Here is a 25,403-nt window from a genome sequence, read left to right as displayed (position 1 = left end):
TTTGTAGCATACACACTTATCATATTCATTAATCTTAAAGTCATATTCTAAGATCACCTTATCAAACTTCTCATGCCATTGCTTAGGAGCTTATTTTAAACCATACAAAGATTTAACTAACCTACAAACCTTATGTTCTTGACCTTTAACTACAATACCTTCAGGTTGCTCCATATATATCTCTTTATCTACGTCTCCATTTAGAAAGACAATCTTAATATCCATTTGATGAATTACTAGGTTATGCACTGATGCTAAGGCAATTAAAATTCTAATCGTAGTTATCCTAGATACGGATGAATATGTAGCAAAGTAATCTATTCCTTCCTTTTGTGTAAAACCTGTAGCCACTAGTCTAGCTTTGTACTTGTCTATGCTTCCATCAAGTTTTAACTTCTACTTGAATACCTATTTACACCCAATAGCTTTATTTCCAGGAGGTAAATCAGTTAACTCCTAAGAGTTATTTTGAATAATAGACTCTATCTCACTTTTTATAGCTTCCTTCCAAAATGGAACATCTAAAGAAGACATAGCTTCCTTATAGATAGTAGGATCTCCTTCTATTATAAAGGTATAAAATTCGTCTCCAAAATTTTGCTCTATTTTAGACCTTTTACTCCTTCTTAACTCTAATTGTGGTTCTGGTTCCTTAGGTGCACTTGTACTAGTGGAAGGTTTATTATTAGTAGATGATTTATCTATTACTTGTGAAATTTTATTTTATAAGAAAATATATCTTCAAAATGGGTAGCATTTCTAGATTCTATAACTTTGTTTGAAATTTTATTAATCTCAGAGTTTATAACTAAGAATCTATTAGCACTACTATTTTGAGCATACCCTATAAAGACATCATTTATAGTTTTAGGCCCTATTTTCTTTCGCTTAGGCTCAAGGATTGCCACTTTTGCTAAACACCCCCACACTTTAAAAATTTTAAGATAGGTGTTCTTTTCTTCCAAATTTTCGTAAGAGGTCTTATCATTATCTTTCATAGTTACTCTATTCAATATAAAACATATAGTAAGAACTACTTCTCCCTACAAGTTCTCAAGTAGCCTAGAACTTATCAATATTGTATTAACCATCCATTAAAGTTCTATTCTTTCTTTCAGCTACTCCATTAGATTGGAGAGAGTATGACGTTGTTATTTCATATACTATTTCATATTCCTCACAGAAGATGTTAAGATCAGTAAGTTATCTATAAGACAGAAGACTTTAAAATTTTTACTAAATTTAGTTCCTTTTTCTCAACTTCCCTCAAAAGTTCTTGATACTCATGAATTTGATCTCCCACTAGTTTATCATCTACCATTTTATAACTATTAAAATTTGAGACAGTAAATCAATCAATGTCAGCATCTATTATCCCATATTCAGCCTCTAAAGCATCCTAAAGTTCTTTTGCACTTGAGGTAGTGGCATGATACACATCATAAAGGTGGTCAGATAAAGCACTAAGTATTCTATTATAGCAATGGTACTCTACTTGCTCATTAGTCATCCGAGAAGATAATTCTTGATTAGACTGTGGTTTCTCTATAGCAGATACAAGTCCTAACACAGTCAACCAATATTTAAGTTGTCTTTGCCATCTACGAAAATTTTGTCCACTAAATTTCTCGGGCTTAACACTATTAGCTTCTTCCATATTTGCCATTCTAAATTTTAAACTCTAAGATTTTAAAGTTTAAAAGGGCAGTAGAATATTCAACTGTGAGGAAAAATAATAACAATAACGTCACTAATGAATAAATGTAAACAAGATGTTACTAAGAGTATTTCTTAATAATATACTATGTAACAATAACTTTACTAATAATTGTAAAGGAAAACAACATCAATGTCACCAATTAGGTTTAAATACTTGCAAGCAAATACAATTCTCATTAAATGACCATTTATTGTTTGAAGCAAATTGTTATCGAAAATTAAAATCCTAAGAGTTTGTTTTTAACTATTCTAATTAAATTTTTTGATCTTCCAAAACTTATTATAGCTTTAATCAATCAAACTTTTTCCTTTTAATTTTTCCTCCTTTTTTTAATATATATCTTAGCCAAAACTATTTTTTTATTAATTTAAAACAGTAAGCTATTTTTTTTGATTAAATAGTAAACTGTTTTTTTATTAAAGCAGTAAAACTATTTTCTTAATTAAAACAGTAAACTATTTTCTTAAAAATATTAAAACAGTAAACTGTTTTCTTAATTAAAACAGTAAACTGTTTTATTTATTTTTTTTTAGTTTAACAGTAAATTGTTTTCTTTAATTAAACAGTAAACTATTTTTTTAATCAAACAATAAACTGTTTTTTTAATTAAAATAGTAAACTGTTTTATAAACTATTTTTTTATTAAACAGTAAACTGTTTTTTGATTAAAACAGTAAACTGTTTTTTTAATTAAACAGTAAATTGTTTTTTTCATTAAACAGTAAACTATTTTTTTTAAATTAAACAGTAAACTGTTTTTTTATTAAAACAGTAATATGTTTTCTTGATTAAAACAGTAAACTATATTTTTTAAATTAAACAGTAAACTATTTTTTATTAAACAGTAAACTTTTTTTATTAAAATGCTAAACTGTTTTTTTTAAATTAAATAGTAAACTGTTTTTTAATTAAAACAGTAATCTATTTTCTTGATTAAAATAGTAAACCAATTTTTTTTTTAAATTAAACAGTTTAATGTTAAAATTGAGAATCTAAAGCTAAACTATATATATATATATATATATATTATTTAAAGTGTATCCAATAATGATTTCTATCAAAGATGAGAAAAAACAGTGTTCAACAATGCATCTTGCAGAATATATAAACATATAGATGGAACAATATAATAACGGCTTTAGAATGTTGATATAGCAAGATGCTTTGTAAAATATTAAATCACATAATAAGGAAATCTAACAATTATAATAAAATATTGATCCACAAGATGCTTCATAAATATTTAAATCACATAAAAAAAGAAAATCTAATAATTATAATAAAATAGTGGTAAGAAAATATCTGGCTTGTGAGGTGTGAGAGGCACGCCAAGAGACGCACTGTTCTAAAGCCGTTGTTGCCTCCTCACGTGCAGGTATTGCGGTCAACGACGATTCCAAGATACAACCCAAACGACTCACAGCGGGCCTAATCTACCGTGCATGTTTGTAGTAGGCAGATTATCTAATCTATATCGGTTGCCCAAAATATAAAATAAAATAGGTAATTATAAAAGAGAAAATAGTGGTAGGAAGAGACTATGGGAGCAAGAAGAAGACTTTTAGTTTTTTTTAGATATAAGGAATGGTTCTTTTATAGGCCTTTTGTAATCCAACCATAACGGTTGAATACTTATGGCCTCATTAAGGCCATAATGAGAGATAATAGGAAGTTTTGAAACTTCCAAATGGGATTTGAAATGATTCTTTTAAAATTTTGGGGGTTACAAATCTTTTTTATTAACACCTCTTTAAAACTTTTAAAAATCTATCCAAATTCCAACAATTATGATGGCTGTTGCTGGAAATTGGATCCGGGGGTGACCGCTCGGTTGAGAAGGAGGAGCTCCAGCGTGAGATTGCGGGTGACGGTCCGTCGACATGCGACGTCCTCCGGAGGATCTGCAAAAAGCCGGTGGCCGGGGTTTCCGGCGCCGGCCCTCCGATGCTTAAGTCAGAGGGGGCTAACGAGTGGAAGGAGAGAGAGTCCCTAGAGAGTCCTCCCTTTTTCTTTTATGGAGGGATATAGATATACCTGCGATGTGATGGAGCGAACGGGTTACTGTATGATTGCATGTGTCTGATTAATGCATGATCGTATGAATTAATGCCTTGCCGTAGGAGATCAGGCTGACGGCAATGAGTCGTCGTGGTTGATCGGACGCGGCCAGGCGGACTTGCCGTGGGAAGGCTTGAGATCCGTAGATGGCAGGAGCCATGCGCATTAATTGTTGAGTGATCCGGAGATCAGCAGAGGCCATGCACATTAATTGTTGAGTGAGCCGGAGATCAGCAGAGGCCATGCGCATTAATTGTTGAGTGCAATGGCAGGGCATGGTCCCTAATCGGGCTGGCAGGAGGATGCAACTGCAACAGGTGAATGGTGTAGTCGGAAGATCAGGCTCTTGAAGTCGAGGATGCTAAGGGCCCAGAGTGTTTGGGCGGGGCGTCTTGGAGTTGAACGCCTGGTCGGACTCCAGATCCGGTTGCAGGCCTTAAAGCCTGGTCGGGCGCCACTAGGTCGGGCGTCCCTAGGTCGGGCGCCTTCTGGCCAGGTGCCTTCTGGTCGGACGCCTTCTGGTCGGGCATCCTTTGGTCAGGCGCCTGGTCGGGCGCCTTCTGGTCGGACGCCGGGCTGGGCGGTCATGTTCCGAAGTGGCTCGTTTTTCCCCCAACACTACCCTCTGACTTCCGAGCTCGAGCCGCTTGTGAGCTCGGGCGTGAGAAGTAGCCGTTTCTGCCGTGTTGTAGGCCGGGAAATTTTGAATTGTTCCAGCGCTTCGCGCGCTTTAAGGCGCTCTTAATGGGAGATGATGGGCTACACCCTTTCGTTTTTCGAAGCGTCCTCGCATCGTGGGCTCATGATGGGGCTCCACAACTCGAGGGGATGTTTCCTTGATTTTGTATTTAAAGCGCTGATCCAAATTGGATATGCCGCCTCGATCTCCGGGGCTGACACGCGGCATGATTTGAACGGGAGGCTGGATTCCGCCCTCATCGATCCGGGCCGTTGGGGGGGCTATATAGACCCCCGTCCCGGTCCTTAGGGTTTCTGCTTGGCTGCCGTTGCTTGTTGTTCTCTGGATCCCTTTCTTCCATTCCCTTATTTCTCTCGCGCTTCCGAAGCAATTACTTCGGTTTTCCCTCTCCGATCCTCGCACGTCTCCGGCGAAGATCTAAGTAGGTGTTCCCCTTCGTTTGCTCGGAAGGGCTCTTGCTTTTGCTTCCTTCCTTTTTTTTTCTCTCTTTTCTTTTGAGATGGGTCCGTGGTCCGGACGAGTTGGGTCCACCATGAGTGGTTGAGGAGGTGGAGATGACTGAGGAATGGTTCTTTCCTCAGCGCGGGGTTCCGTCTGGAACTCGCGGGGCTGGGGGATCGGTAACGGAGAACCTCCTCCAGGCCGGATCGGAGTGTATTTAGAAACACTCTGGGCCGGCCTGCGGTTCCCCCCTCTACGGGTTCGTGAATGAGCTCCTGGCGATGTATCAAGTCGTCCCGGTTGCATCTTGCTCCAAACGCGTGGAGGACGATTGTCCGACTTTTTTATCCTTGTGCCTGGCACACGGGAAGGCCACAGGTGCCGACTTCCGTAAACGTCTTCCGGTGGTACTTCTTGCTGAAGTCCAATCCAGGAGATGGAGAGTAGGCTCTACCTTGCCCTTCGGGATGGTCGGCCAACTCTTTCGGGTGCTCCTACATCCATTTATGGATGGAAGGAGAAGTTTTTCTTTTTGTCTTCCGAGCGGGCATGGGGGTTCGGACCCTCGGTGGGAGGCAAACCCGGCTTAAAACCGCCAACAAAGCTCCCCTAAATTGTCCAAGGGCGAGCAGGGGATCCTCGACGCTCTTAGCGGCCTCGGGGAGAATATTCTGCTGAATGACCTCGTGAGCGAGGACGCTCTGGTCAATGTTGGCCTGAGCTCGGCGCGCCCTCAGGGTAAGGGTGGTGGTGTTCAAGGGGGCTATGTTGTGGGGGGGGGTGCACCGAATTTAGTCCACATCGACCGTTCAGCGGAAAGGTCTGTGCCTTAAATGGGGGCTCAATAACCTCTTCTCACCGAGGCGCCTTTTGGGGACAAAACTGTGAGGAACGCCTAAGCCCCCTGTGCGAGCTCCGCGCCCGTAGGTGGTGTGCACGCCGTACGAGCTCCGCGCCCACGGGGCCCAGAGCGGACAATACTTCGGTGGGGGCGCATTCGCTTTTCCTGCTCGGCTCGATTTGGGACTATGCTTTGTCGGGGTGAAAATCCGCAACAGATGGCGCGCCAGGAAGGGGCGCGCTCCTCGCCACAGCTACCCTCTGGGTCTGGAGGCCGTCAATCAGATAAACCGGCTCAGGACCTTCCGCTGGGAGGGTTATGTTGTGTGGGGGGGGGGGGTGCACCGAATTTAGTCCCACATCGACCGTTCAGCGGAAAGGTCTGTGCCTTAAATGGGGGGCTCAAGAACCTCTTCTCACCGAGGCGCCTTTTGGGACAAAACCGTGAGGGACGCCTAAGCCCCCTGTGCGAGCTCCTGCCCATGGGCCCAGACGGACAATACCTCGGTGGGACGCATTCGCTTTTCCTGCTCGGCTCGGTTTGGACTATGATGTTGTCGGGGTGAAAATCCCGCAACAATGGCCAAATATCAGCCCAGAAATACACATGATCATACTGGAGTTTCAGCCTTGTAACAAAGGTACTTATGTTTTCAGTGGACTCAAAGCGTTCAACTCCCAAGTAATAAAGTTTTTTATGCGAGTAATAGTTGTTCAACAGTTCATCCTATGAATTAGTGAAGTGTTATTTGATTTTTAAAATAGATTTTATTCATCATGGATGCACAAGATCTTAAGGGAGGTCTCTATCTCCCGTATCTTCCATTTCTATTACTGGTATCAGATTCTGATACATTTGTCTATGTTATCTTAAGGGAGATAGCCTGGTTTGGATAATTCAAGGGTAAATGGCATCACTTCTACGACAATGGATCAAGTTCATGAGGACTTCCTAGGATTCAAACAAAAACTGAACTGAACTTGGAGCATTTCCAGAATCCTAAGAAATGATGGTGCTGCTAAGATTCACCATAATCAGCGAGCTCTTGACATTTCTTACATTCCTTGCAAGGAACTACTGGCTTGAGAGGCTCCATTGTTACAACAATGAACTAGAGGTAATTCAGTCTTCTTTTTTTGCTCTTATTTAAAGGTTGCAACCAGTGATTTATCTCAAAAAGGATCAGTTGATTCTCTATATATCATGCTGATAATATCAATGATGGTTATGCATGTTTTGGTCCATTAGTCAATGATTTTCATCATCCAAAGAGATTGAACATCACAAAGATTTGAAGATTGAAAAGTTGAATGGAGATACTTTATGTATAGCTCATGCATAAATTTAATGTAACTCTTTGAAGCACATGAATGTTTCTACTTAACATTCTTTATAAAGAATTGATTGTGGGGATGGTATAAGTATGCATGAATGCTTAGAAACGGTTTTTGGATCATAAATGTTTTAGTTGAAGATGAAAGTCATGTAAGATTGAAATCAATTTCATGCACGTAGAACTTGAGAAGACAACTTATTATCCGTTACCATTTTTATGTTTAATATTTCCATGTTGGAAGTTTAAGTTTGTCTATTGAGTTTAAGGAGTCTAGTTGTGCTCCTGAACTTGGCCACTTGGGAAATTCTCTTTTTTTCCCAAGAGGAAGACTGATGCAACTCAGGTACCCACTTGAAATTAGGATTTAGTTTTTTTTTCTCAGACTTATATCTCAAAATATATATTATTGCTTAAGGAATGCGACTACTCATTTGAAGATGTCTTAGATCCTACAAATGGATGGTTTCAGTCTCATTTGTTTGGTTTTATTTTGATAGTTATTTATCCCCAGAGAAGCAAGTCCATATCCATATAAAGTCTCATGATCTTTTCACTTCGACCTTTTAGCAACATTAAATAGGTTGAAACTTGAAAGACTAGGGAATAAAGAAAGGTATTTACACCCTAAAATTAATTGATCATCGGCCAACTATAGTAAATAGTTAAAACATAAGATGGATCAATATTAGGCTAATCATTTGTACATATACTTGGAAGACCATGTTGGCCACTTAGCAACTACTCAACAAGCCATATTTTGATAGTTAACTGTTGAATTGACTTTTTTAATAAGTTAAAAGAACAAGACTCATTCAACCACCAAAGAAGGGCTAATTAGGACAAATACCACCAAAAGAGAATATTTATTACTGGAAATAATTACCAATCTGTATCATAAAAGTAAAAATGCTACCTTCACTCTTTATTGTTTATCACACTCTACACACATGAATAATTGACTATCCGGATTTTGGACAGCTTCTGTTGAGCATTGAGAGGATTCTGCATCCATTTTTGGTTTAAATCTCTAAAATGACATCCTATTCTATCTTAAGGAGATCAATTGAGTGTTAAGAGGATTTGGCATCTTAGACTCTTATTGGATTATTCTGTTCTTTAGCATGATGGTTATTCTACTCTGAGAATAATTGCCGGTGTATTCAATTATATTTCTTTCATGTAGGGATTTTATTTGCTGCTTTTTCTCTACCTACAAGTTATTACTTTCGCTTAATATTTCTTTATTTGCAATATTCACATCCTATTAGAAAGTTTAAGTTCTTTTACCAGGCCACTGAACTTGTTTTCCTTGGTTGATTATATCTTTCCGATCAATTTGATCAATTTGACATGCTTGCGATCCTTGATCTATAGATTTATATTTTTCAGGAAATAAAAAGATGAAATGCAAAACACCCATGTAAAATTGATTTATTAGAGAGCAATATCCTGATAATATTTCGGTTCGGTATAGCAACAAAGTAGAGGATTTTCTACATATGCTGACTTGTTTTAATAATGTTTGTGGATCATCACCTTGGTAATTTGTTTGTATTATTAGAGCTTATCAAGGGTTATGTACAAAACTTCCTAAAATAAATAATTAGAAGAACTTGTAATGGAATCTGACCTGTAGCACGGTTGGCTCTTTTACTTAGGTACTCATGATCATGTACATAAGTAGCCATGATAATTTGGCCTCTCTTAGTTATGTTTGAAGTGGAGAATCCACTTCCATTACTAATAAGGGCTTCGATCACAGACCTCAGGTTGTGTTTCCACCACTTTGTCATCTCCTCTCACCTACCATTGCAAGGAAGAGTCGACGAAGTCAGGCGATGCCAATTGAATGGTTAATTAGTTACATGCACTTCTCTGCAGAATCCGATGAAATACTGGTATCTCTTGCAAATCCTTTCGACCCATTCTTAAGGTACAATACAGCATCTCAAAACCGGTGACACTTAAGGTACCTCTCACAAATTAGAATCTTTTTTTTTTTCTTTCTTCTCGGTACAACGGTTGCTCACACTTTTCTAGCATAAATGTAGCTGGCAGAATCAAAAAAGAGAAAATGATAAAGCAGTGGAGGAGTGGCCCCTTGGTGGTTCAAAGAACTTCTCAGAGTGCTGGGCAGCAAAAGCTGCGATCTAGTCCGCAATTTTATTCGTCTTCCAATACATATGTACAGTCTAGAAGGCGTTGTAGTCCTCCACCATCTAACGATATAGTAGAGTAGAGAATTTCTATCCCTTCTTTGCCCCTCATCCCGTATCCACTTGACCATTGTCTGAGTCCGGCCAGTTTAATGGGAATGTGTTGAGTCCATTCCACGACCTGGCCCGTTAAGCTCGGCTCTCCCCCGTGCCCGCGTCCTTCGTACGGTCTACTCCGGTCCGATTCGATAACCGTCGAACAGAGTCAGTTTTGTCCGGTTTGCTTGCCTCCGCCCAATGCCCTGTTCCGGTTCCCATTCAGCGGTGGCTTATTTATCGAGAAGAACATTGATCTTTTTGGGCTTCGACGCAGCAAGGGAGGGAGAAAGAGAGATAGGGTGCGAGGTAGGGGCACTTCCCACTCTGGGAATGGAAACCCTAGATCTATTCAATGTCTGCTATTCGGTTTAATTTGTTCTTTTTTTTGCCGATTTTGCTAGGGTTTCCGCGATCTTCCCTGAGATGGCGACGAAAATTAAATCTGCGGCAGCTGGAGGTAGATTTCATTCTTTTCTTTCTAGATCGGTGTGTAATGTTGAAAAAATGTGAAGTTTTGCTCGAGATTTGATTGGAAAAAAAATGCAAATATTGAAAATCTGAACTTTTTTTGTCCACCATGAATAAAATGCATCCTGAAAGGGAAATTTAGAGATTGGCGCATGCTTCTAGGATTTATTTCCCGTTTTTTGAAAGGGGAGAGAGAGTTTGGTTTCATTCTGGTGCACCTCTATTGAATGTAAGCAGATCACCTGCGATTATGATCTATGTATATGGACGATTTTATGGCCAGATGGTGCCTGACCTTTTGCAAAGAACATAAATTTGTTCAAGTGAGTTCATCTACTATTTATGTTTATGCGCTGTCTTTAGGGCATTGAGATGTTCAATCTGTTATCCATAAGTATAGGTGCTGTTTACACCCAAAAAATTAATCAGCGATCAGCCAATTATAGAAATGGTCAAAAATATTAGACCCATCAAGCTTTGGTTAATCAATTTATGCATGACACTTGAAAAGATTATGCTCCGCCACTTTTATAAGAGGCAACTATGGGTAGTTTTTTGCTCGAATTTACTTTCTAAAGAAAGTTATTTGGACAAAAAAGAAGTTAATCATGCAAGGAATTGCTGACAACCACCATGAGAGTTACCAGGACAAGAAGCAACCGTCCAAGGGAAGTTATTGCTGGAAATAACTTCCTAAGGCAGCAAGAAGATCTCACATACCCTCTCCCTCACAACCTTACCCAAGACTACAGTAGATCTACCTCAGTATCTACACCAAATGGGCTACATCAGCCTGTTATCATAGAACTAGGATTCTTCTCTAGATTAGTGGTTCGATCTACTCTTTATATTAATTTGGGGTGCCAAAGATGCTTGAGATCAGATTGAATGATGGTTGAGTGTTCTCCCTCTTTTTGTTTTTCTCAATTATATGCGTTCGATGTTTAGTGTTGCATGAATTCAGATTAAATAGAGGTTGATTCAATCCGTTCATTTAATATTGTTCATGCTTTTAGTGCATCTTTTAGTTTTCTTTTTCTTTTAATCACTCGGCAATATTGTGTCTTCTTACGTGAGTCATGAAAAAGAACCTAGGCATGCCTTTCATCCATCCAAATCAAGGTCAATCAAGAGAGGAATATTAGAATGTGAAAACAGGTCCAATACTCTTTTTTTGTAGAATAGGTCTGAGAATAATTTGTTTTTTGAATTTGATACCAGCATTATTTTTCCTTTAAAGAAATGAGACTTGGTATATTATTGACTTTCAAGTAAGATGGTTGAACACTCATAATGTTGCATGAGCATGATTATAAGTATTGGCTTGAGATGTGTGTCAAGGTTTGTGTTTTGAAAGGGGAGAAAATAAGACCTGAGGACATAGTGATTTTTATGATAGATTTTGTTGTTTTGGTAAAACCATAAGATTGTTGGGTCATAGATTAGTATTCATCATGGTGTTCTTCTTATGTATAAAAAATTACGAGTATAAGATTGTTTGGTGATAAATTAGATAGTTGGGTCATTACATGAATATAGTGGTCTGATATGAGCCTAACTTTCTGAAAAGCATAATTTTGTTTGAAATGAGTTCATGCAATTTATGCTCGTATGCTGTCCTAAGGGCATGGATGCTCTACTCTTTCCATGATTATATGAGCAACTCTCTATTTTTTGTAAAGTAAGTCCCATAAAAAATTGGTCAAAATTTGATACCCAGCCTTTGTTCTTCAGAGAAATAAACATGGCATATGAACTTTTTTTTAAGATGCTTGAAAACCAGTAATGGTTCTTGAGCATGACCATAAATATTGTTTTGGTATATGTTCATGGTTTCTATTTAACAAGAGGGGAAAATAATATTTGGGGACAGATTTATTATTTTCATAGAATCATAACATTGTTGGGTGATATAATAGCATTTGTTATGGTGTTATGCTCCTATATAGAAAACTTGAAAAGCATTTCTTAGTATGATAATTGATAATTCATGCCTAGCACTTTTATTTAACAAGAGGGGAAAATAATATTTGGGGACAGATTTTATTATTTTCATAGAATCATAACATTGTTGGGTGATATAATAGCATTTGTTATGGTGTTATGCTCCTATATAGAAAACTTGAAAAGCATTTCTTAGTATGATAATTGATAATTCATGCCTAGCACTTTTGAAGTTGTTGACTTGCATTAATTCTATGCTCCTGATCTTCATTTTCTTTTAGATTTTATGCATGATTTTCCATTTTTGTGAGTCCAGATTATTCTATGGACCTCATATGAGTTGTGGTAAGATTAATGTGTTATAATGAAAGACATATATTTAAAAATATGATCTTGTTGGGTTCTTGATATCAAGAGTAATCTTGGAAGATTTTGCTTGTACCCAGAACACTTTCATTCATAGTTCGTCGTACCGGCTTGAATCGGATGGTATAGGCGTACCATACCATACCAGTTTGGTACCGGTATCCGGTATGGATGGTGTATGGATATTCGGTACGCCAAAAAGATCTCGTACTGTACCGTACCGACACAGTGCTAGTGTGGCACCGGTACGGGGTCTGATACTGAGACGACGAACCGTGCTTTCATTTTAACTCCTATGAATTCTAAGTTTGGCTTAACCCTAAAGAAAAATTATTATCTCTATATTGCTGGCTTGAATATCAAAATTGGTCACGAAAGTAATTCCAGGAAAGATGTCAAACTACTGGCAAAAAAACTGGTGTATGAAATCCATTGGAAATGTGGAAAGAGATGAACATAGAATAGATATGAGCAGTATATTTCCTAAAATTGTTATTGTTGTTGCTAACATTGGTTCACTGTAGAATGGTTGATATTGGGCTAATTGTGCCAATTGATGTGCCTTGTGGCATTGCCTTTAGTGATTGGCTGTTTCACTAAAAGGTACTAATGTAAAATCTGAATAAGCCAAATTTCTTATCCTTATTTTGTGAATTACTTTGAGATAAGTAAAAGTTTGGCAGTTCCCATGTAAATTCAATACAAGGTTCTCTGAGGAAAATTAGGATTTCTGAAATCTTGCATTTCATTTCAAAAAGTATATTAAATGAAGTCAAAGGTGTTAAGAGTTCCAATTGGAATCATATTAAAGCAGTGAAATTCTGCTACATGTGAAGGGAACATACAACTACAACATTTTTATGTCAAAGTGGATAATATGCAAACTGCAACCCCAACCACAGCTCATAGCAGTTTATTCGTTAATGAAATTTTAACTTTTGGCAGAAATTACAGTTCACATACAAACCATAAAGTGGGCTAAAGTTTTCTAAATTTGAAAATAGACTCCTTTCTTCTGCCTATTTTTTCTTCTATCCTCTGTTTTGCTTATAAATTCATCCAATGGTTCTGTGGCATAAGTTGCTCGCTAGGAGTTTTCTCATTTGGAAGGCTTAACTTGCGCATCTCAATTTTTAATAAGGCCTCACACCCTTGTCTGTGCTTGTATTGCAAAATTCTTTCCTTATCACTTGATATACTACTTTCTCAAAAAAAGCACTTTTGGTGCACCACATCAAATTTCTCGAAAAGGTTAGAACCTGAGATAAAGCTGCAAAACCCTCAGTTTACTCCTCAAATATTCTTCCATATATCATTGGTTCCTCACTGGGATGTTGACATAAGTGTGATCTGCATAAAACCTCGGTTTCAGACTTGTCTCCATAATGAAGCTCGATCATCAAGCTTTCTTGCTTAAAGCCAAGCAAACTGATGAGGATGCTTATGTTGCACTGCCTATCTAGCTTGTCTCTAGTTTATTTCTTGACTCTGTAGGTTTTAATTGTTAACTATTTTAGTGCAGGAGCATGTAAGTTTAACCCAACTGCTCACTCCATGCTTCATATAGGTTCTCTATTTGCACTTCATGGTAGGAGGGAAAAATTTCAATTTTCAGTGATAAAATATAACTCTTCATTTTCAGTTCCATTTTTTACTTCATAAAATAAAAGTTTGGACAATTGTTTAGAATCTCAGATGACTTGATCCCTTGCAACATGATTGGATCCTGTTTCCATGTCTGCCAAAGCATATGCTGCTAAAAATACCAAGGACCGAAGGGGGATGGCCTATATAACCATCTGACCTCCATAATATATGCCGTTGGTGCAAATCTCTATGAGGAATTAACTCACCTGGTATTCTTCCTTAAAGACTTAAAGAAGTCCATGGTTTGCTAGCCATGCATCTATGACGAGCTTGTTTTAGTTAAGAGGTTTGCTAGTTTTGCTGTTCCTTTTGCTCTTAGCTAGCTCCCTATGTCTTGCACCTGAGCTTATGTTATTAATATTTACTACGTTTCTTGAGTTCTACAACAATACTAAGTGTATGTTCACATGCAGAACAACTAAAGCCATTACGCAGTCTTGGCTTTTAGTAGGCTTAATATCTCTATAAATTGAACATAGCACATGTATATGGTTGCTCCTTTATGGTGCAAACATCATGTTGCATTCAATTTTCTCAGATCCTCTCACTGGCACCAGTTCTGGATGTTCATACAGGTTGGTTCGTCAGTCTCTTCCAAGACTTGAGCAACTTGGAGGCTACAAAACTTTCACTAGGTCCCCTTGTGGATCTTCTTTCTATTTGGGAACTTCACAGCCAATGAATTCGTCCCATGGAAGCCGAGCTCTCCATGCAAGTCGAGCCTTATCTGAATCCACCAAAGTTGTTTCAAACCGTCCATTATCACCACATCTGCCTCTGAAGAAGCCACAGCTGAGTGCAACATATTCAATTTCGCATCGTATATTTGGAGCTGCTGTGGCATCCTCTATCCTGTTAATTCCTGCTGCTATGAAGTTTAGCCTTTTGTATGATGTATGAAAGCCAATTTCTGAAGTTGCTTCTGAGAGAGCTTTTTCAAAATTTGTTGAAAACAAGTATCTGGATCTGTTTGCAGATGACTGACCCAGAATAATGGCATTTGGACTGGCATGAGTTACTTGTTTTATTTGCAAATAACCATCCAGAATAAGTAGGAACCTGCTGCTAAAAATTTCGTTCTTCTAACTATGTTGGCATTGTGGTGGTTATGTTTTTCATTGTGTTGAAATTAATTTTGTGAAAACTGTGATAAATGCCGTTTTGTGCGTCTGAACCTGGAACATCTCCCCAGTGCATGCTGAGAGGGGAGCAGGGTGCCAACAGGCAGGTCAAGGCGTTGTTGGCTTTTGTCTACTCTTACCTTCTGCAGCTTTTTCTGCTCTAAATGTATTCAGGTTCAGGATTTGTGGAATGTCGGATATCGAAGTTACCTTGGCCTGAAGAATGGGTCCACCGAACATTTGCTTGGATTCATAGAGAGAAAAAATGATCTGCTGGAATGCATTTCCATCACTTGAAACCTAAATTTAGCGCACAGTTTTGAATTGAACATTTTGCTCAGAATTTTGAATTAAACATTCCTCTAGAGAAACTTTCCTATGAGAGCAGGAAATATGGTGAGGTGGATCCTTTCAATGCGTAAAATGGTTCTAGAAGAAACAATTATCGCATTCCAGTCATGAGAGAGAACTAATACGTGTTTTTTCTTACTGTATTGACTCCGAGAACTTGTACTTTCATACTGCCATTTCTTTTAAATGGATGCCTGTTCCTTTGAAATTTTGTAAAATGGAAAAATATTTAATTGCCTTTAGTTTTTTTGGATACAGTGTTTCTTGTAAGCATGAATTTAGGGCTTTGGACTCACACGAAGGAGAATCCATCTATTGGTTTTCCTTATTGCAATACATCTGTCCACTTTGCAATAATTTTCAGTGTCTACATCAAAATTATGTCATTATTCAAGAAGAAACCATAATAAGGCAAAAGAGGAAGCGAAGTTACACAAGATTGATAAACTCCAATAATTTCTTATATCATGTTCTGTGACCATAATGACAACAAATCAGAATTTGACTCTTCTCACTTTGTCTTTTGCAGCGATTGTATTTTTCATCAATAAAAAGCTTATGGCATAATTAATCCATCCCAACAGCATATCAGAAGACAGAAGATCATTATCAGTTACTGGTGCATAAGATGGCTTCCCTTCCATGTCAACAGAGCATGCCACCCGTCCCATAGGAGGTAGTTTAAAACTCTCGAAAGCTCGTTCTGGTTTGAAACCATGCAGGCTGTATCCTAGGCCTTTAAATGGGGCTTGCCTGTATGCCTCAGCTGACGCCATTCTAAGCAATCGAAGGCTCGTCGCGTTCCTGTTTAGTGTTGAAGAAAAGTCTCCACAGACTGAAGTACATGGCGTCTCTGAAAGGAGCTCCTTTGCAACAACCTACCAGAAGCAACGAAGTAACTGTACGGTTGTCAAAGATACTGTCATTGTGCTATAATTGATAACAGAGCCACACAACCCAAATTAAATTGTCCCTGGTGATACCTTGGTGCAACGTTCTCCAAAGTCTCTCAGCTATGGGTGACCTGAGAAATTTGAAGTGTCATGAGATCGAGAAATTTCTAACTCGCTGTAAGGATGCAACTAAATCAATGCATATTGCATAGAATGAAGTTGTATAACAAAATGCAGAGCATGTGCTTATGTGCTTAAACAACACACGCACCATTACCAGAAATAGGCGTTATGGCAAGGAAACTACATCCCAATCCATCACTTAGTCAGTTGGCTCTTCAAACAACTTGAGTATGAATTCTGACCAATGAAAACAAAGAAGAAAATAAAGCTGGAAATTAGGGACTTGGGCAAGCATATATATATATATATATATATATATATATATATTACTGTGGTCCGGAGTATTATGTGGAGCTCCTTAAGCAACCACTAATCACCTTCTTATTCATTGCTCCTATTCCAAAGGTGTTTGGTTAGCTGTCAAAAAGTGCATTGCCTGGAGAGGTTAGCCAACTTCCTTACAGACATTGTAAACAACCTGGAGATGCGAGAGGATCCATTATTTTCATAGAGTATAGGATCAAATGGTGCTTGTATTTTGTTGGCAAATTTGGTTGGAAAGAAACTGTAGGGTGTTCCTGAAGAAGAAATCCCCAATCAACCGAGAAGGGAAAAATAGGACAAAATCTTAGAGAGGAAGATTGACACTCTACTCAGTCATTAAGATCATCTGTCTTCTACATCATCCTCTATTCATCCTCTGTACTTGTACCTGATATTCTTTTCCATCTCTTAATAACATCTGGGGAAAGGTCTTCCTTCCTCCACTTACATAAAAAAATGAATTTTTGGGCACCCCTGAACTGTGTGCATTCACATCTCTATTTTTGTATTTATCTGAATTTTTGGAAAAATGAAACAATGCGCATCACCTTTTCTGCTAATAGAAGTGTTTCTTTGAATGTTGAACTTGAGAATCATTGCTTCTTTATGTAAAAGGCAGTTTACATGGAATCCATCATTCGGTCAAAAAACTTAATGCAAACGTGAATTTAAGGCCCACATATCTCGTAATGGAGAATCCAGCTTTTGATGCTGCATCTTAATGGACATTCTGAGCATGCAAAAAATTTTCCCAGTAGCTCATCTCCTCATCACAGGTTTGCTCTCATGATTCATGAACGAATAATAGCGAATTTTCCATCTCCGGGTGAAATGTTACAATCCCCTATCAAATAAATTCATAATTCTCCTTTTGGGGCTTCTACTCTATCATCGACAATTCAAAATTGGTGGGCCGATCCCACGAGGGTCAGCTAACTCCCAAAACCTATCCTCAGCTCAGATTGCAGGCTGTAATAGTAAGAAAAGGAAACAGAATTACACAAGCGTGGTAACATCTAGTAAGATCGTTTTTTGATGGAAAAGTAGGCTAAGTAAATAGCCACCGGACTTTTATTGAGGATGGAAAAGTATTTACAAAAGGAGTGAGATCAAGTGATCAGTTACATTAGCAGAGAATTGATGAACCAAAATTGGGAGCATCTCCAGCATCAAGAAACTCAAATGTGTAAAGCCCCAGGAGCAATCTCATCATTCTACAGCTCTTCATTCTCCTTAGCCATGAGCCGGTCGAAGTGTTTGCTGAAGAAGACCCAGTGACTAGAGTTTTCAGTCATCCAAGTAAGGGAGGGGATGATACCATCAGTTTTCCAGTAGCAGAGAGAAATTCATGTCAGACCCTGTGCCGTGCCAGAGTCTGTGCCAAAGTCTGTGCCACTTGTCATCTTCAATTACTAGAGATACCAAAAAGGTGCATGGAGGATTCAGAGGTCGACCAGATGATTGTGAACATGCCTCACCCTAACAATTGAGGCAACTGAGGAGGATTCAGAGGTCTACAGGTTAGTGAACAATCATTGAATGCATGCAGTGCTTCAGTGGCAATTGAGGCAACGGGTCTGTGTTTGTTAAGGAAAAGACTGGCGTTCCTTTCTCTCCAACAGGACCAAGCCAGGCTATGAGCAGCATTAGTATAATGTGCCGACTGTTCTTAGCTAAGTTCCACTGGACGTGCAGAGATAGTCGAAAGAGGATTGTGGACGAAGAATCCCCAGCTCTGAGCAGATTTCTTTCCAGATGGTGCTGAACATTGGGCATGTGGAGAAGATATGCGCTGAACATCCAGTAAGACCTTGCATCATATTTTGTGAGACCCCAAACTACTCATATCTAACTTCAACAACTCTGCAATTTATCATCCAAGGATGCATGTAAATGCATGGCGATCACATTTCTCAGCAATAAAAACAAAAAATAGGAAGAAATAAAAGAGAGGAAAGGAAAAGAAGGGAAAAGAATGCGCAAACTTGTGGCATTCCAAATGAGAGTTCATTACAGCATGTCAGGATCCTATGAAGTGCTTTCCAGTTTAAAACATTTGGAAGCTGGCTTCCTTGTGGAACATCGCAGCATGTCCTGGGGTTTCAAATTGAGATGATTAGCAAGACTTTCTCTTAGGTGATTAAAACTGATTCAGGGTTCAGCAAAGGGCCATAAAGTGGTTTGAAACAGTTTTAACATACTGAAGCTTGTCGCATCCTTGAAGTTGGCTGGTCCAATGCAACCTATCAGAAGAATTGAATGGCTGATCAGGTGCTAGAAGATGATAACACTTTGAACTGAATTTATTGCAAAAGCCATATGCTACCAAATCTAAATCGTGAATGACTGGTGACACCTTGGCACAATGCCTCCCAGAGTTTCTCATCTCAAGCTGACCTTAGAAATTTAAAATGCCAGGTAAGAAATGGAAATATTTCTATTTACCTGCAAGGATGCGATAGATGAATAGAAAGCAGTGGGATGACAAAATACAGAATGTGTGCTTTAAGCCTTAAAAAACATGTGCCGTTACTGAGATCTAATAAGAGAATTCTCAATTAGACCAGCGAGCTCTTCAGACAATTGAAATATGAATATGACTAAAGAAAAAAAGAAGGAAAAGAGCTGGAAAATAAGGACTTATGTAAACTGTTGTCCTCATATAATATTGCGGTCAGGCCGTTAATATATGAATAATGCAAAATATTACTGACAGATAAAGGATAGGAAGTGAGAGTGGACCGAAGCAATGGAAGTAGCAGTGGCTTTGTCGTACCATCTCATAGCATATCCAGATCGATATGCATGTGGGGGATGTGAACAGTCATTGGCCAATCAGCTCCCTACTCTAAAGGCATTGCTCATCTGGCATATTGTGATATGCAATTCTTCGAGCAAGATCAGCAACCAACAACATGAGAAATTAAATAATGAAAATGCAATATGGGGTTAGGGATAATAAAATCCTAAGCTTGTACTAAGATGAGATTTTCTATTAAGTTTAGCAAAATCTTGACTGGTACTTTTGCAACCTTGATGTTATCCCAAACTTGCACAAGTACATACATAGTGATTACATTTTTTTTTTATGTCATTAACAAACCAAATCTCATCCATCCTCGAAAAATAACCTGAATCCCATCAAATTCCTAAATGAGCCTCCTTTATAGCAACACACCAACAGACATCAATCAGTTGCTAATGCAAAGGTTGACCACAAATCAGGCTGTGATTGTTTGTACAAGCCACACACTCAAAAATACATGTGCATGCATCAGTATGCTGTAGCTTGATGCAATGCCCTCATAAAGCTGGTTGTGGCATGACCTTAGAAATGTAAACAAGTACAACGTAGGGGAAAAAATTGATTAGGTGCAGGATTGCCATCAGACTATATGATAAGATTGCTAGATCACAAAACAAAATACATACTTGTGGGTTAACAGGATATAACATGGGACTTCATATACCTAGAGGTAGCACGATATCTCATACAAGGCTCAAATTGTCCTTAGGTGCCATAGACTATCTTTGGAACTTCAATCAATGTGTTACTAGCACAAACAATAGGAACTGGATTTTTCAACCTGAGATTAGATTACAGAGAGGTTACTGAGCTCTTTAAGCAATAGAACATCTAATCAATTGTGAAAAACAATGATTATAATAAAAAAGAACAAAGGGAGGGCAGATAATATTGGCCGGCATAAGCTGTTGTCCTAGTATATTACTAGAATTTGAAATCATTAATACACAGAGCAAATGTAAAGTGTAACTGAGGGATGTGTACAAAAGCTAGAAAGCAGAGCATATACCTAAGACATAGAAGTAGCAGCCGTGTCTGAGCTTCCTTCTTGCAACATTTGTATGATCTCCTGGTCAATACATATGCAAGGTACACAAGCAATGTTTGGCCAATCTGGTCCTCCCTCCTTTTGGCACCGTTCCTTCAACAGCTGGCATCCCGAGATATGCAATTCTTTAAGTGAGGCAGGCAAGAGATTCTTTGGCAATGACATGACCTTAGGACAGTCGCATATGGTCAACTTCTTGAGCAAGGAAAGGTTTACCAAATAATCAGGCAGATGCTGGAGATTGTCACAATTAGAAAACTGTAGCTCTTGGAGAGAGGTTAGTTGCCGAAGCCAACTTGGAAACATCTCGCTGTCATAACCCTTGATTACTAGTTCCTTAATATCACAATAAGGTTCGAGCCCTTCAAGTAGCCCTTTCAAGTTAGGTGTATTTTCGCTTTTTGAAAATACTTTGAGTATTCTTGTTGAAATGAAGCCAGATCTAGTCACTGGTCCATCCTTTATCTCAAAATAAAGATGCAGTGCATCAAGGTGCCTCTTTTCGCTTAGTCTTGCTTTCATGGCCTCTTCCTTGCTATCAATATTTTCAAGATTCTGAATTAATAGCTGCCCTCGAAGTGCTCTTAGGTCCTTTAATTCTTCTATCTTGTGACCCTTCTTCTTACTAACGTGGAATTCCTTTAGTTCTTGAAGGTAAGTAAGTTTCCCAATCCCAGATATTAGAGAAACTGTCTTAGATTCTGCACATAAATGGCGCAAGTTGGTCAATTTATTCATGCCTTTAGGTAACTCATTAAAATCACACAGCTGCAAGTTCAGCACCTGTAGATGGTAAAGCTTACAAAATAGCTTGGGCAGCCAACAGATTTTAGTGTTAGAGATATCCAGGTACCGCAGATGTGACAAGTGACTAATAGCTTTTGGCAGTTTGCTGATTCCTGAGTTACTGTAAGATAAATCCAACACTCGCAGGCTTTTCGAATATTTTAAAATGCTCTTAAGAACCTTATAAAATGCATCCGTTTCATAATTGCCAAAGAACAAAATGGTTCTCAACTTTTCAACCATGCTCAAATCATTAAATGCAACCAAATTTTGAGTTGTAACAGTTACATGGCGCACTCCCGGTTGAATTTGTTCAGTCTCATCATTGATCACAGAACATTCATCCGAAGAAAGATATTCTGCCAACTCTCTGATTATATCATGCATCACATACTCATTTTCAGATATCTTTTGGAAGAAATTCCTATGTACAAGTTCGGCAAATACCTGCCTCCCTATATCCTCTATTCTCATTTTCCCTGCGGTCTTGGGCTGGATGAAACCCTGAGCCATCCACATGTGTACCAATCGATTTTGCTCGAATTTGTGACCCCTGGGAAATATGGAACAATAAGCAAAGCATAGTTTCTGACTTGCATCTAGGTTTTGATAATTCAACCCCAGAGATGGTAGTACATCTCTTAAAATTTTATTATGTTCCCACCATTTACTATTCAAGAATGTTTCCCAGTAATTCGAATCCAGAAAGGGCCTTAACATATTTCCCAGTGCGTTTGCGGCCCGAGGTAAGCCTCGCAGTATAGATATTTTCCTACCAATTGATTGTAAATCTTGCCTTGTTTGTTCCTCAAGATTCTGATCACCACCAAATGTGCATTGTTCTAAAAGTTGCTGATAGTCATCGTCCGTTAGAACATCTAATTTTATAGGCTTCATAGTGCGCATGATTTTTGCTACTCTTTTATATTGAGTTGTTATCAATATAGTGCTTCCCCTTGCCCCACATGCTAAGAAGCTCTTCAGTTTATCCCAACTTTGTGTGTCCACATCCCATACATCATCGAGGACAATCAAAAACTTCTGGTCCTTCGTCAACTTCTTAAATTTCTTCAATATATCTTCCAAAATAGCATTAACAGAATCACGATCATCTACAATTTCTGATACCGGGCTTTCTTTGTTCAGGACTAACTTATTTGCAATTTCTATAATATCAAGATTCTTAGACACGTTCAACCACACTTTCCATGAGAAATGATCCTCCTGACTTTTGTCCTCAGGGAAAAGCCTCTCATGCGTATAAATATGCCATGCAAGCGTAGATTTGCCAACACCCCCAATGCCTACTATGGGAAGGACAACAAAGCTCGGAGTACTACTAGTCCCCTCCTCTCCTCTCAGTAACCTCCGTAATATACGATCTGTCTCTCTAGTTCGTCCAATCACCTCCTGAGGGGTTAAAAAAAACCTATTCTTGCTGATTGCAGCTCTCATATTTGCATTGTGCTGCTGCAGCACTTGTTCCCAAGACTTAATTTGTGGATTAATTCGCTCAAGGTCATTCACAAGGTTCTTCAAGTTTTTGAGATCATCATCAGTCAAAACTGTACGCTTGACAGCCTGTAGCTTAGAGGAACTAGAAGCACGCACCTTATTTTCACCCTGGTGGAATTTGGATTCCAAATCATCGAGCAAGTCCTCTGCCTTGTAAGCCGCATCTTTGACTTGCCTTAGCCATGCCAGAAGAGGCTTGTCCTCGATCGGCCATCCCTCAGCAGCGTTGATCGCGCGCTCGATACGTGGAAGATCGAGTTGCACATCGCCCAGCCTCCTCTTCATATCTTTATCCAAGTCGTGGTTGTCCTCCAAATAAGATTTAAGCATGTCGATCGCCTTACTGATAAGGGGAGATGCCGCCCATCCAGCGATGATCACTTCAACCCCCACCATCTCAGAAGAGACTCCTACTGCAAAGAGAGAAACTTGAGCTTTGTCAATTCGAGACAGGAAGGACCTCAGGCTCGTTCAATTATACGCAGGGAGTGGTTGTGACGTTCGCAAAGAAATGTAGATAGAAAACAAAGGCAACTAGGAGAATGGAGACACTAATCTCCTACATTAAAGAAAGAAACGTGATTGCGACGTGGCTGTTGAAGCATGGTGAGAGCACCTTGCTGCGACCCATGTGAAGATTATCATCGTTTTAATTTTTAATCTTTTTTTTTTCTCTCCTATGGTGGTTGTCGTTGTTTGTAGAAAATATTTTCTAATACTGATAAAAAAAAGGAGGTAGGTAGGTAGATAGATAGATAAAAATAATATATTTTTCTTGATTTTCAAATAAGCTATAGGATGGTCATTCCATACATGCTCCAGGTCATCCGTAAGCTCATCATCAAACTGTAGGGGACCACTTAATAGAGGAAAACAGCTGCAAAGTTGTCACAGAAAGCTTCTCTCTCGTACAGAACCATCTTTCTCATACCGGAAACTGATGATGGTATGCTAAAATATTAGCTGTGCTTTTTTGTTTTTTTTTTTGCTAAAAGCGGGTTTTCATACAAAACGTGTACGAATACACCCAATAAAGTCAAAAAATACTAACTCACGGAGAGCCAGAGGCAGCTCCCCCTCCCCCACCCACAGGGTGTATCCTGAATGATGAGCCGCGAAGGCAGCCACCCAGTCGGCTGCCCCGTTGGCTTCTCGAAATACATGCTTGGCCTGAATGGCCACCCCAACCCCACACATCATCCCTATGTCCCGAACCAAGGGTGGTCTGAGCCCTCACCCCTCAGCCCCTTCTGAATCCAGCTGATGACTGTGGCTGAGTCGCCTTCCAAAACAATCGAGCCAGCCTGCAAAGCCTGCCTCGCATATCGAAGCCCGGCCCAGGCAGCTCGTAACTCTGCCCCGAGGACCGATATGCCGAACAGTCGACATCCCCCTGCTGCCACAACTCTGGAGTGCGGGTCCCGTATCACAAAGCCCGCACCACCTCGCGCGCCTCCATCCAAAACCGATCCATCGAAGTTGACCTTGAGGAAATTCGGGGGTGGGGGTTCCCAGGTGAAAAACACCATCTGAGAAGCTGCCGAGGCAGAAAGAGAACCCCAGGTGTCCCGAGCTATCAGAGGTCCATCTGAAGAGGATCTGATCTCCAAAGCCTGTACGTGCGCTAGCTCCACCACGAACCTCGGTGACACCCTGCGCTCACCGAGGGTACGAGCGTTCCTTGCCAGCCAGATCTGATGTGCTGTGCAAGTCGCTCGAATAGCCTCCTGACATGTCCGAGGGCGGACCAACCACTGCTGCATCGTCTGTAAAAACTGAGGCCTCCCATGCCAGACCTGCTGGGAACCCTGCCCACTGCCATGCCGACCTCGCCCACGTACACTGGAAAAGCACGTGGTCGACCGACTCCTCCACACTGCATGTCCCGCACTCCGCAGGGATCTCACATCCTCGCCTACTCAGCGCTGCTCTCGTCGGGAGACGTCCCACGCCACCTTCCATAGGAAGAGTGCAGCCCTCGGGTGAGCCCTGACCTCCAGATCCAAGTGTAGTCCGGCCCTGGCTCATGCTCCTGCTGGATAACACCGGCGAGATCTCCCAATCGGACCCTGGATCGGCAGGAAGTGCCCCAAACCCTAACATCAGGCCCCCCATAGCCTGGCACCGGAAGAGACCGGATCCTCTCAGCTAGATGTCCCCCAAACAGCTGACGTAACCTGCATCATCCCATGCTGACTCTCCTGGGGCCAGAAGATCAAAACCCGCACCCTCCGCCGCCGCAGCATCAATCATGGTCGGCCAGCACCTCATGGGACAGTGTCCACCCATGGGTCCGCAGTCACATCAATACTCCGCCCATCGCCTACTCCACCTGGTATTTGCCGACACGTCGGCACATACCTCCCAATCTCACGCCACATGAAGGAAACTCGCCGCCACTCCATGCCACCTCTGAGCCGTCACGTCCATATCTGGCAGCCATCACCTGACTCCACAGCCCGTGTGGCTCTAGCAGGAACCGAGCTGCATGCCGAGCAATGAAGGCCTCGCGCGCTCCAGCAGGGACTGCACCCCGAGACCGCCCTCGCTGGTAGGCCGGCATACGTGCTCCCAGGCTACCAATGCACCCCACGGCCTCCGCCAGTGACCCCCACAGGAAGCACCGCAACAGTCGCTCAATCCTCAGTAAGGTCGTCTTC

The 25,403-nt window shown here is 40.1% G+C and overlaps 1 protein-coding gene and 2 long non-coding RNA genes across 4 annotated transcripts; 1 reads left to right on the top strand and 2 right to left on the bottom strand.

Annotated features, from left to right (window-relative positions):
• The first annotated feature begins 9,554 nt into the window (after positions 1–9,554).
• On the top strand, positions 9,555–14,894 carry LOC103717229. Its single transcript, XR_605646.3, has 3 exons — positions 9,555–9,657; positions 9,753–9,808; positions 14,352–14,894. It is a non-coding gene; the product is annotated as an uncharacterized LOC103717229 (long non-coding RNA).
• Positions 14,895–15,687: 793 nt separating this feature from the next.
• LOC113463389 lies at positions 15,688–17,559 on the bottom strand. 2 transcript variants are annotated; one of them, XR_005511716.1, is made up of 4 exons: positions 16,642–17,557; positions 16,413–16,501; positions 16,232–16,272; positions 15,688–16,147 (listed from the first exon to the last, which is right to left on the bottom strand). It is a non-coding gene; the product is annotated as an uncharacterized LOC113463389 (long non-coding RNA). The 2 variants fall into 2 exon arrangements; XR_005511715.1 differs by having other exon boundaries at positions 16,232–16,501; positions 16,642–17,559.
• Positions 17,560–17,628: 69 nt separating this feature from the next.
• LOC113462072 (putative disease resistance protein RGA4) lies at positions 17,629–23,254 on the bottom strand. The gene is made up of 4 exons (XM_039125968.1): positions 20,404–23,254; positions 18,945–19,033; positions 18,790–18,831; positions 17,629–18,682 (listed from the first exon to the last, which is right to left on the bottom strand). Exon 1 carries the CDS (start codon positions 23,137–23,139, stop codon positions 20,404–20,406), a length of 2,736 nt encoding a protein of 911 aa, XP_038981896.1. The 5' UTR covers positions 23,140–23,254; the 3' UTR covers positions 17,629–18,682; positions 18,790–18,831; positions 18,945–19,033.
• Between the last annotated feature and the right edge of the window lie 2,149 nt (positions 23,255–25,403).

This window comes from Phoenix dactylifera, chromosome 4, assembly GCF_009389715.1.
Source record: "Phoenix dactylifera cultivar Barhee BC4 chromosome 4, palm_55x_up_171113_PBpolish2nd_filt_p, whole genome shotgun sequence".
NCBI lineage: Eukaryota > Viridiplantae > Streptophyta > Magnoliopsida > Arecales > Arecaceae > Phoenix > Phoenix dactylifera.
The sequence above is the reverse complement of the archived record's forward strand: the minus strand, read 5'-3'. Positions and strand labels throughout refer to the sequence as shown.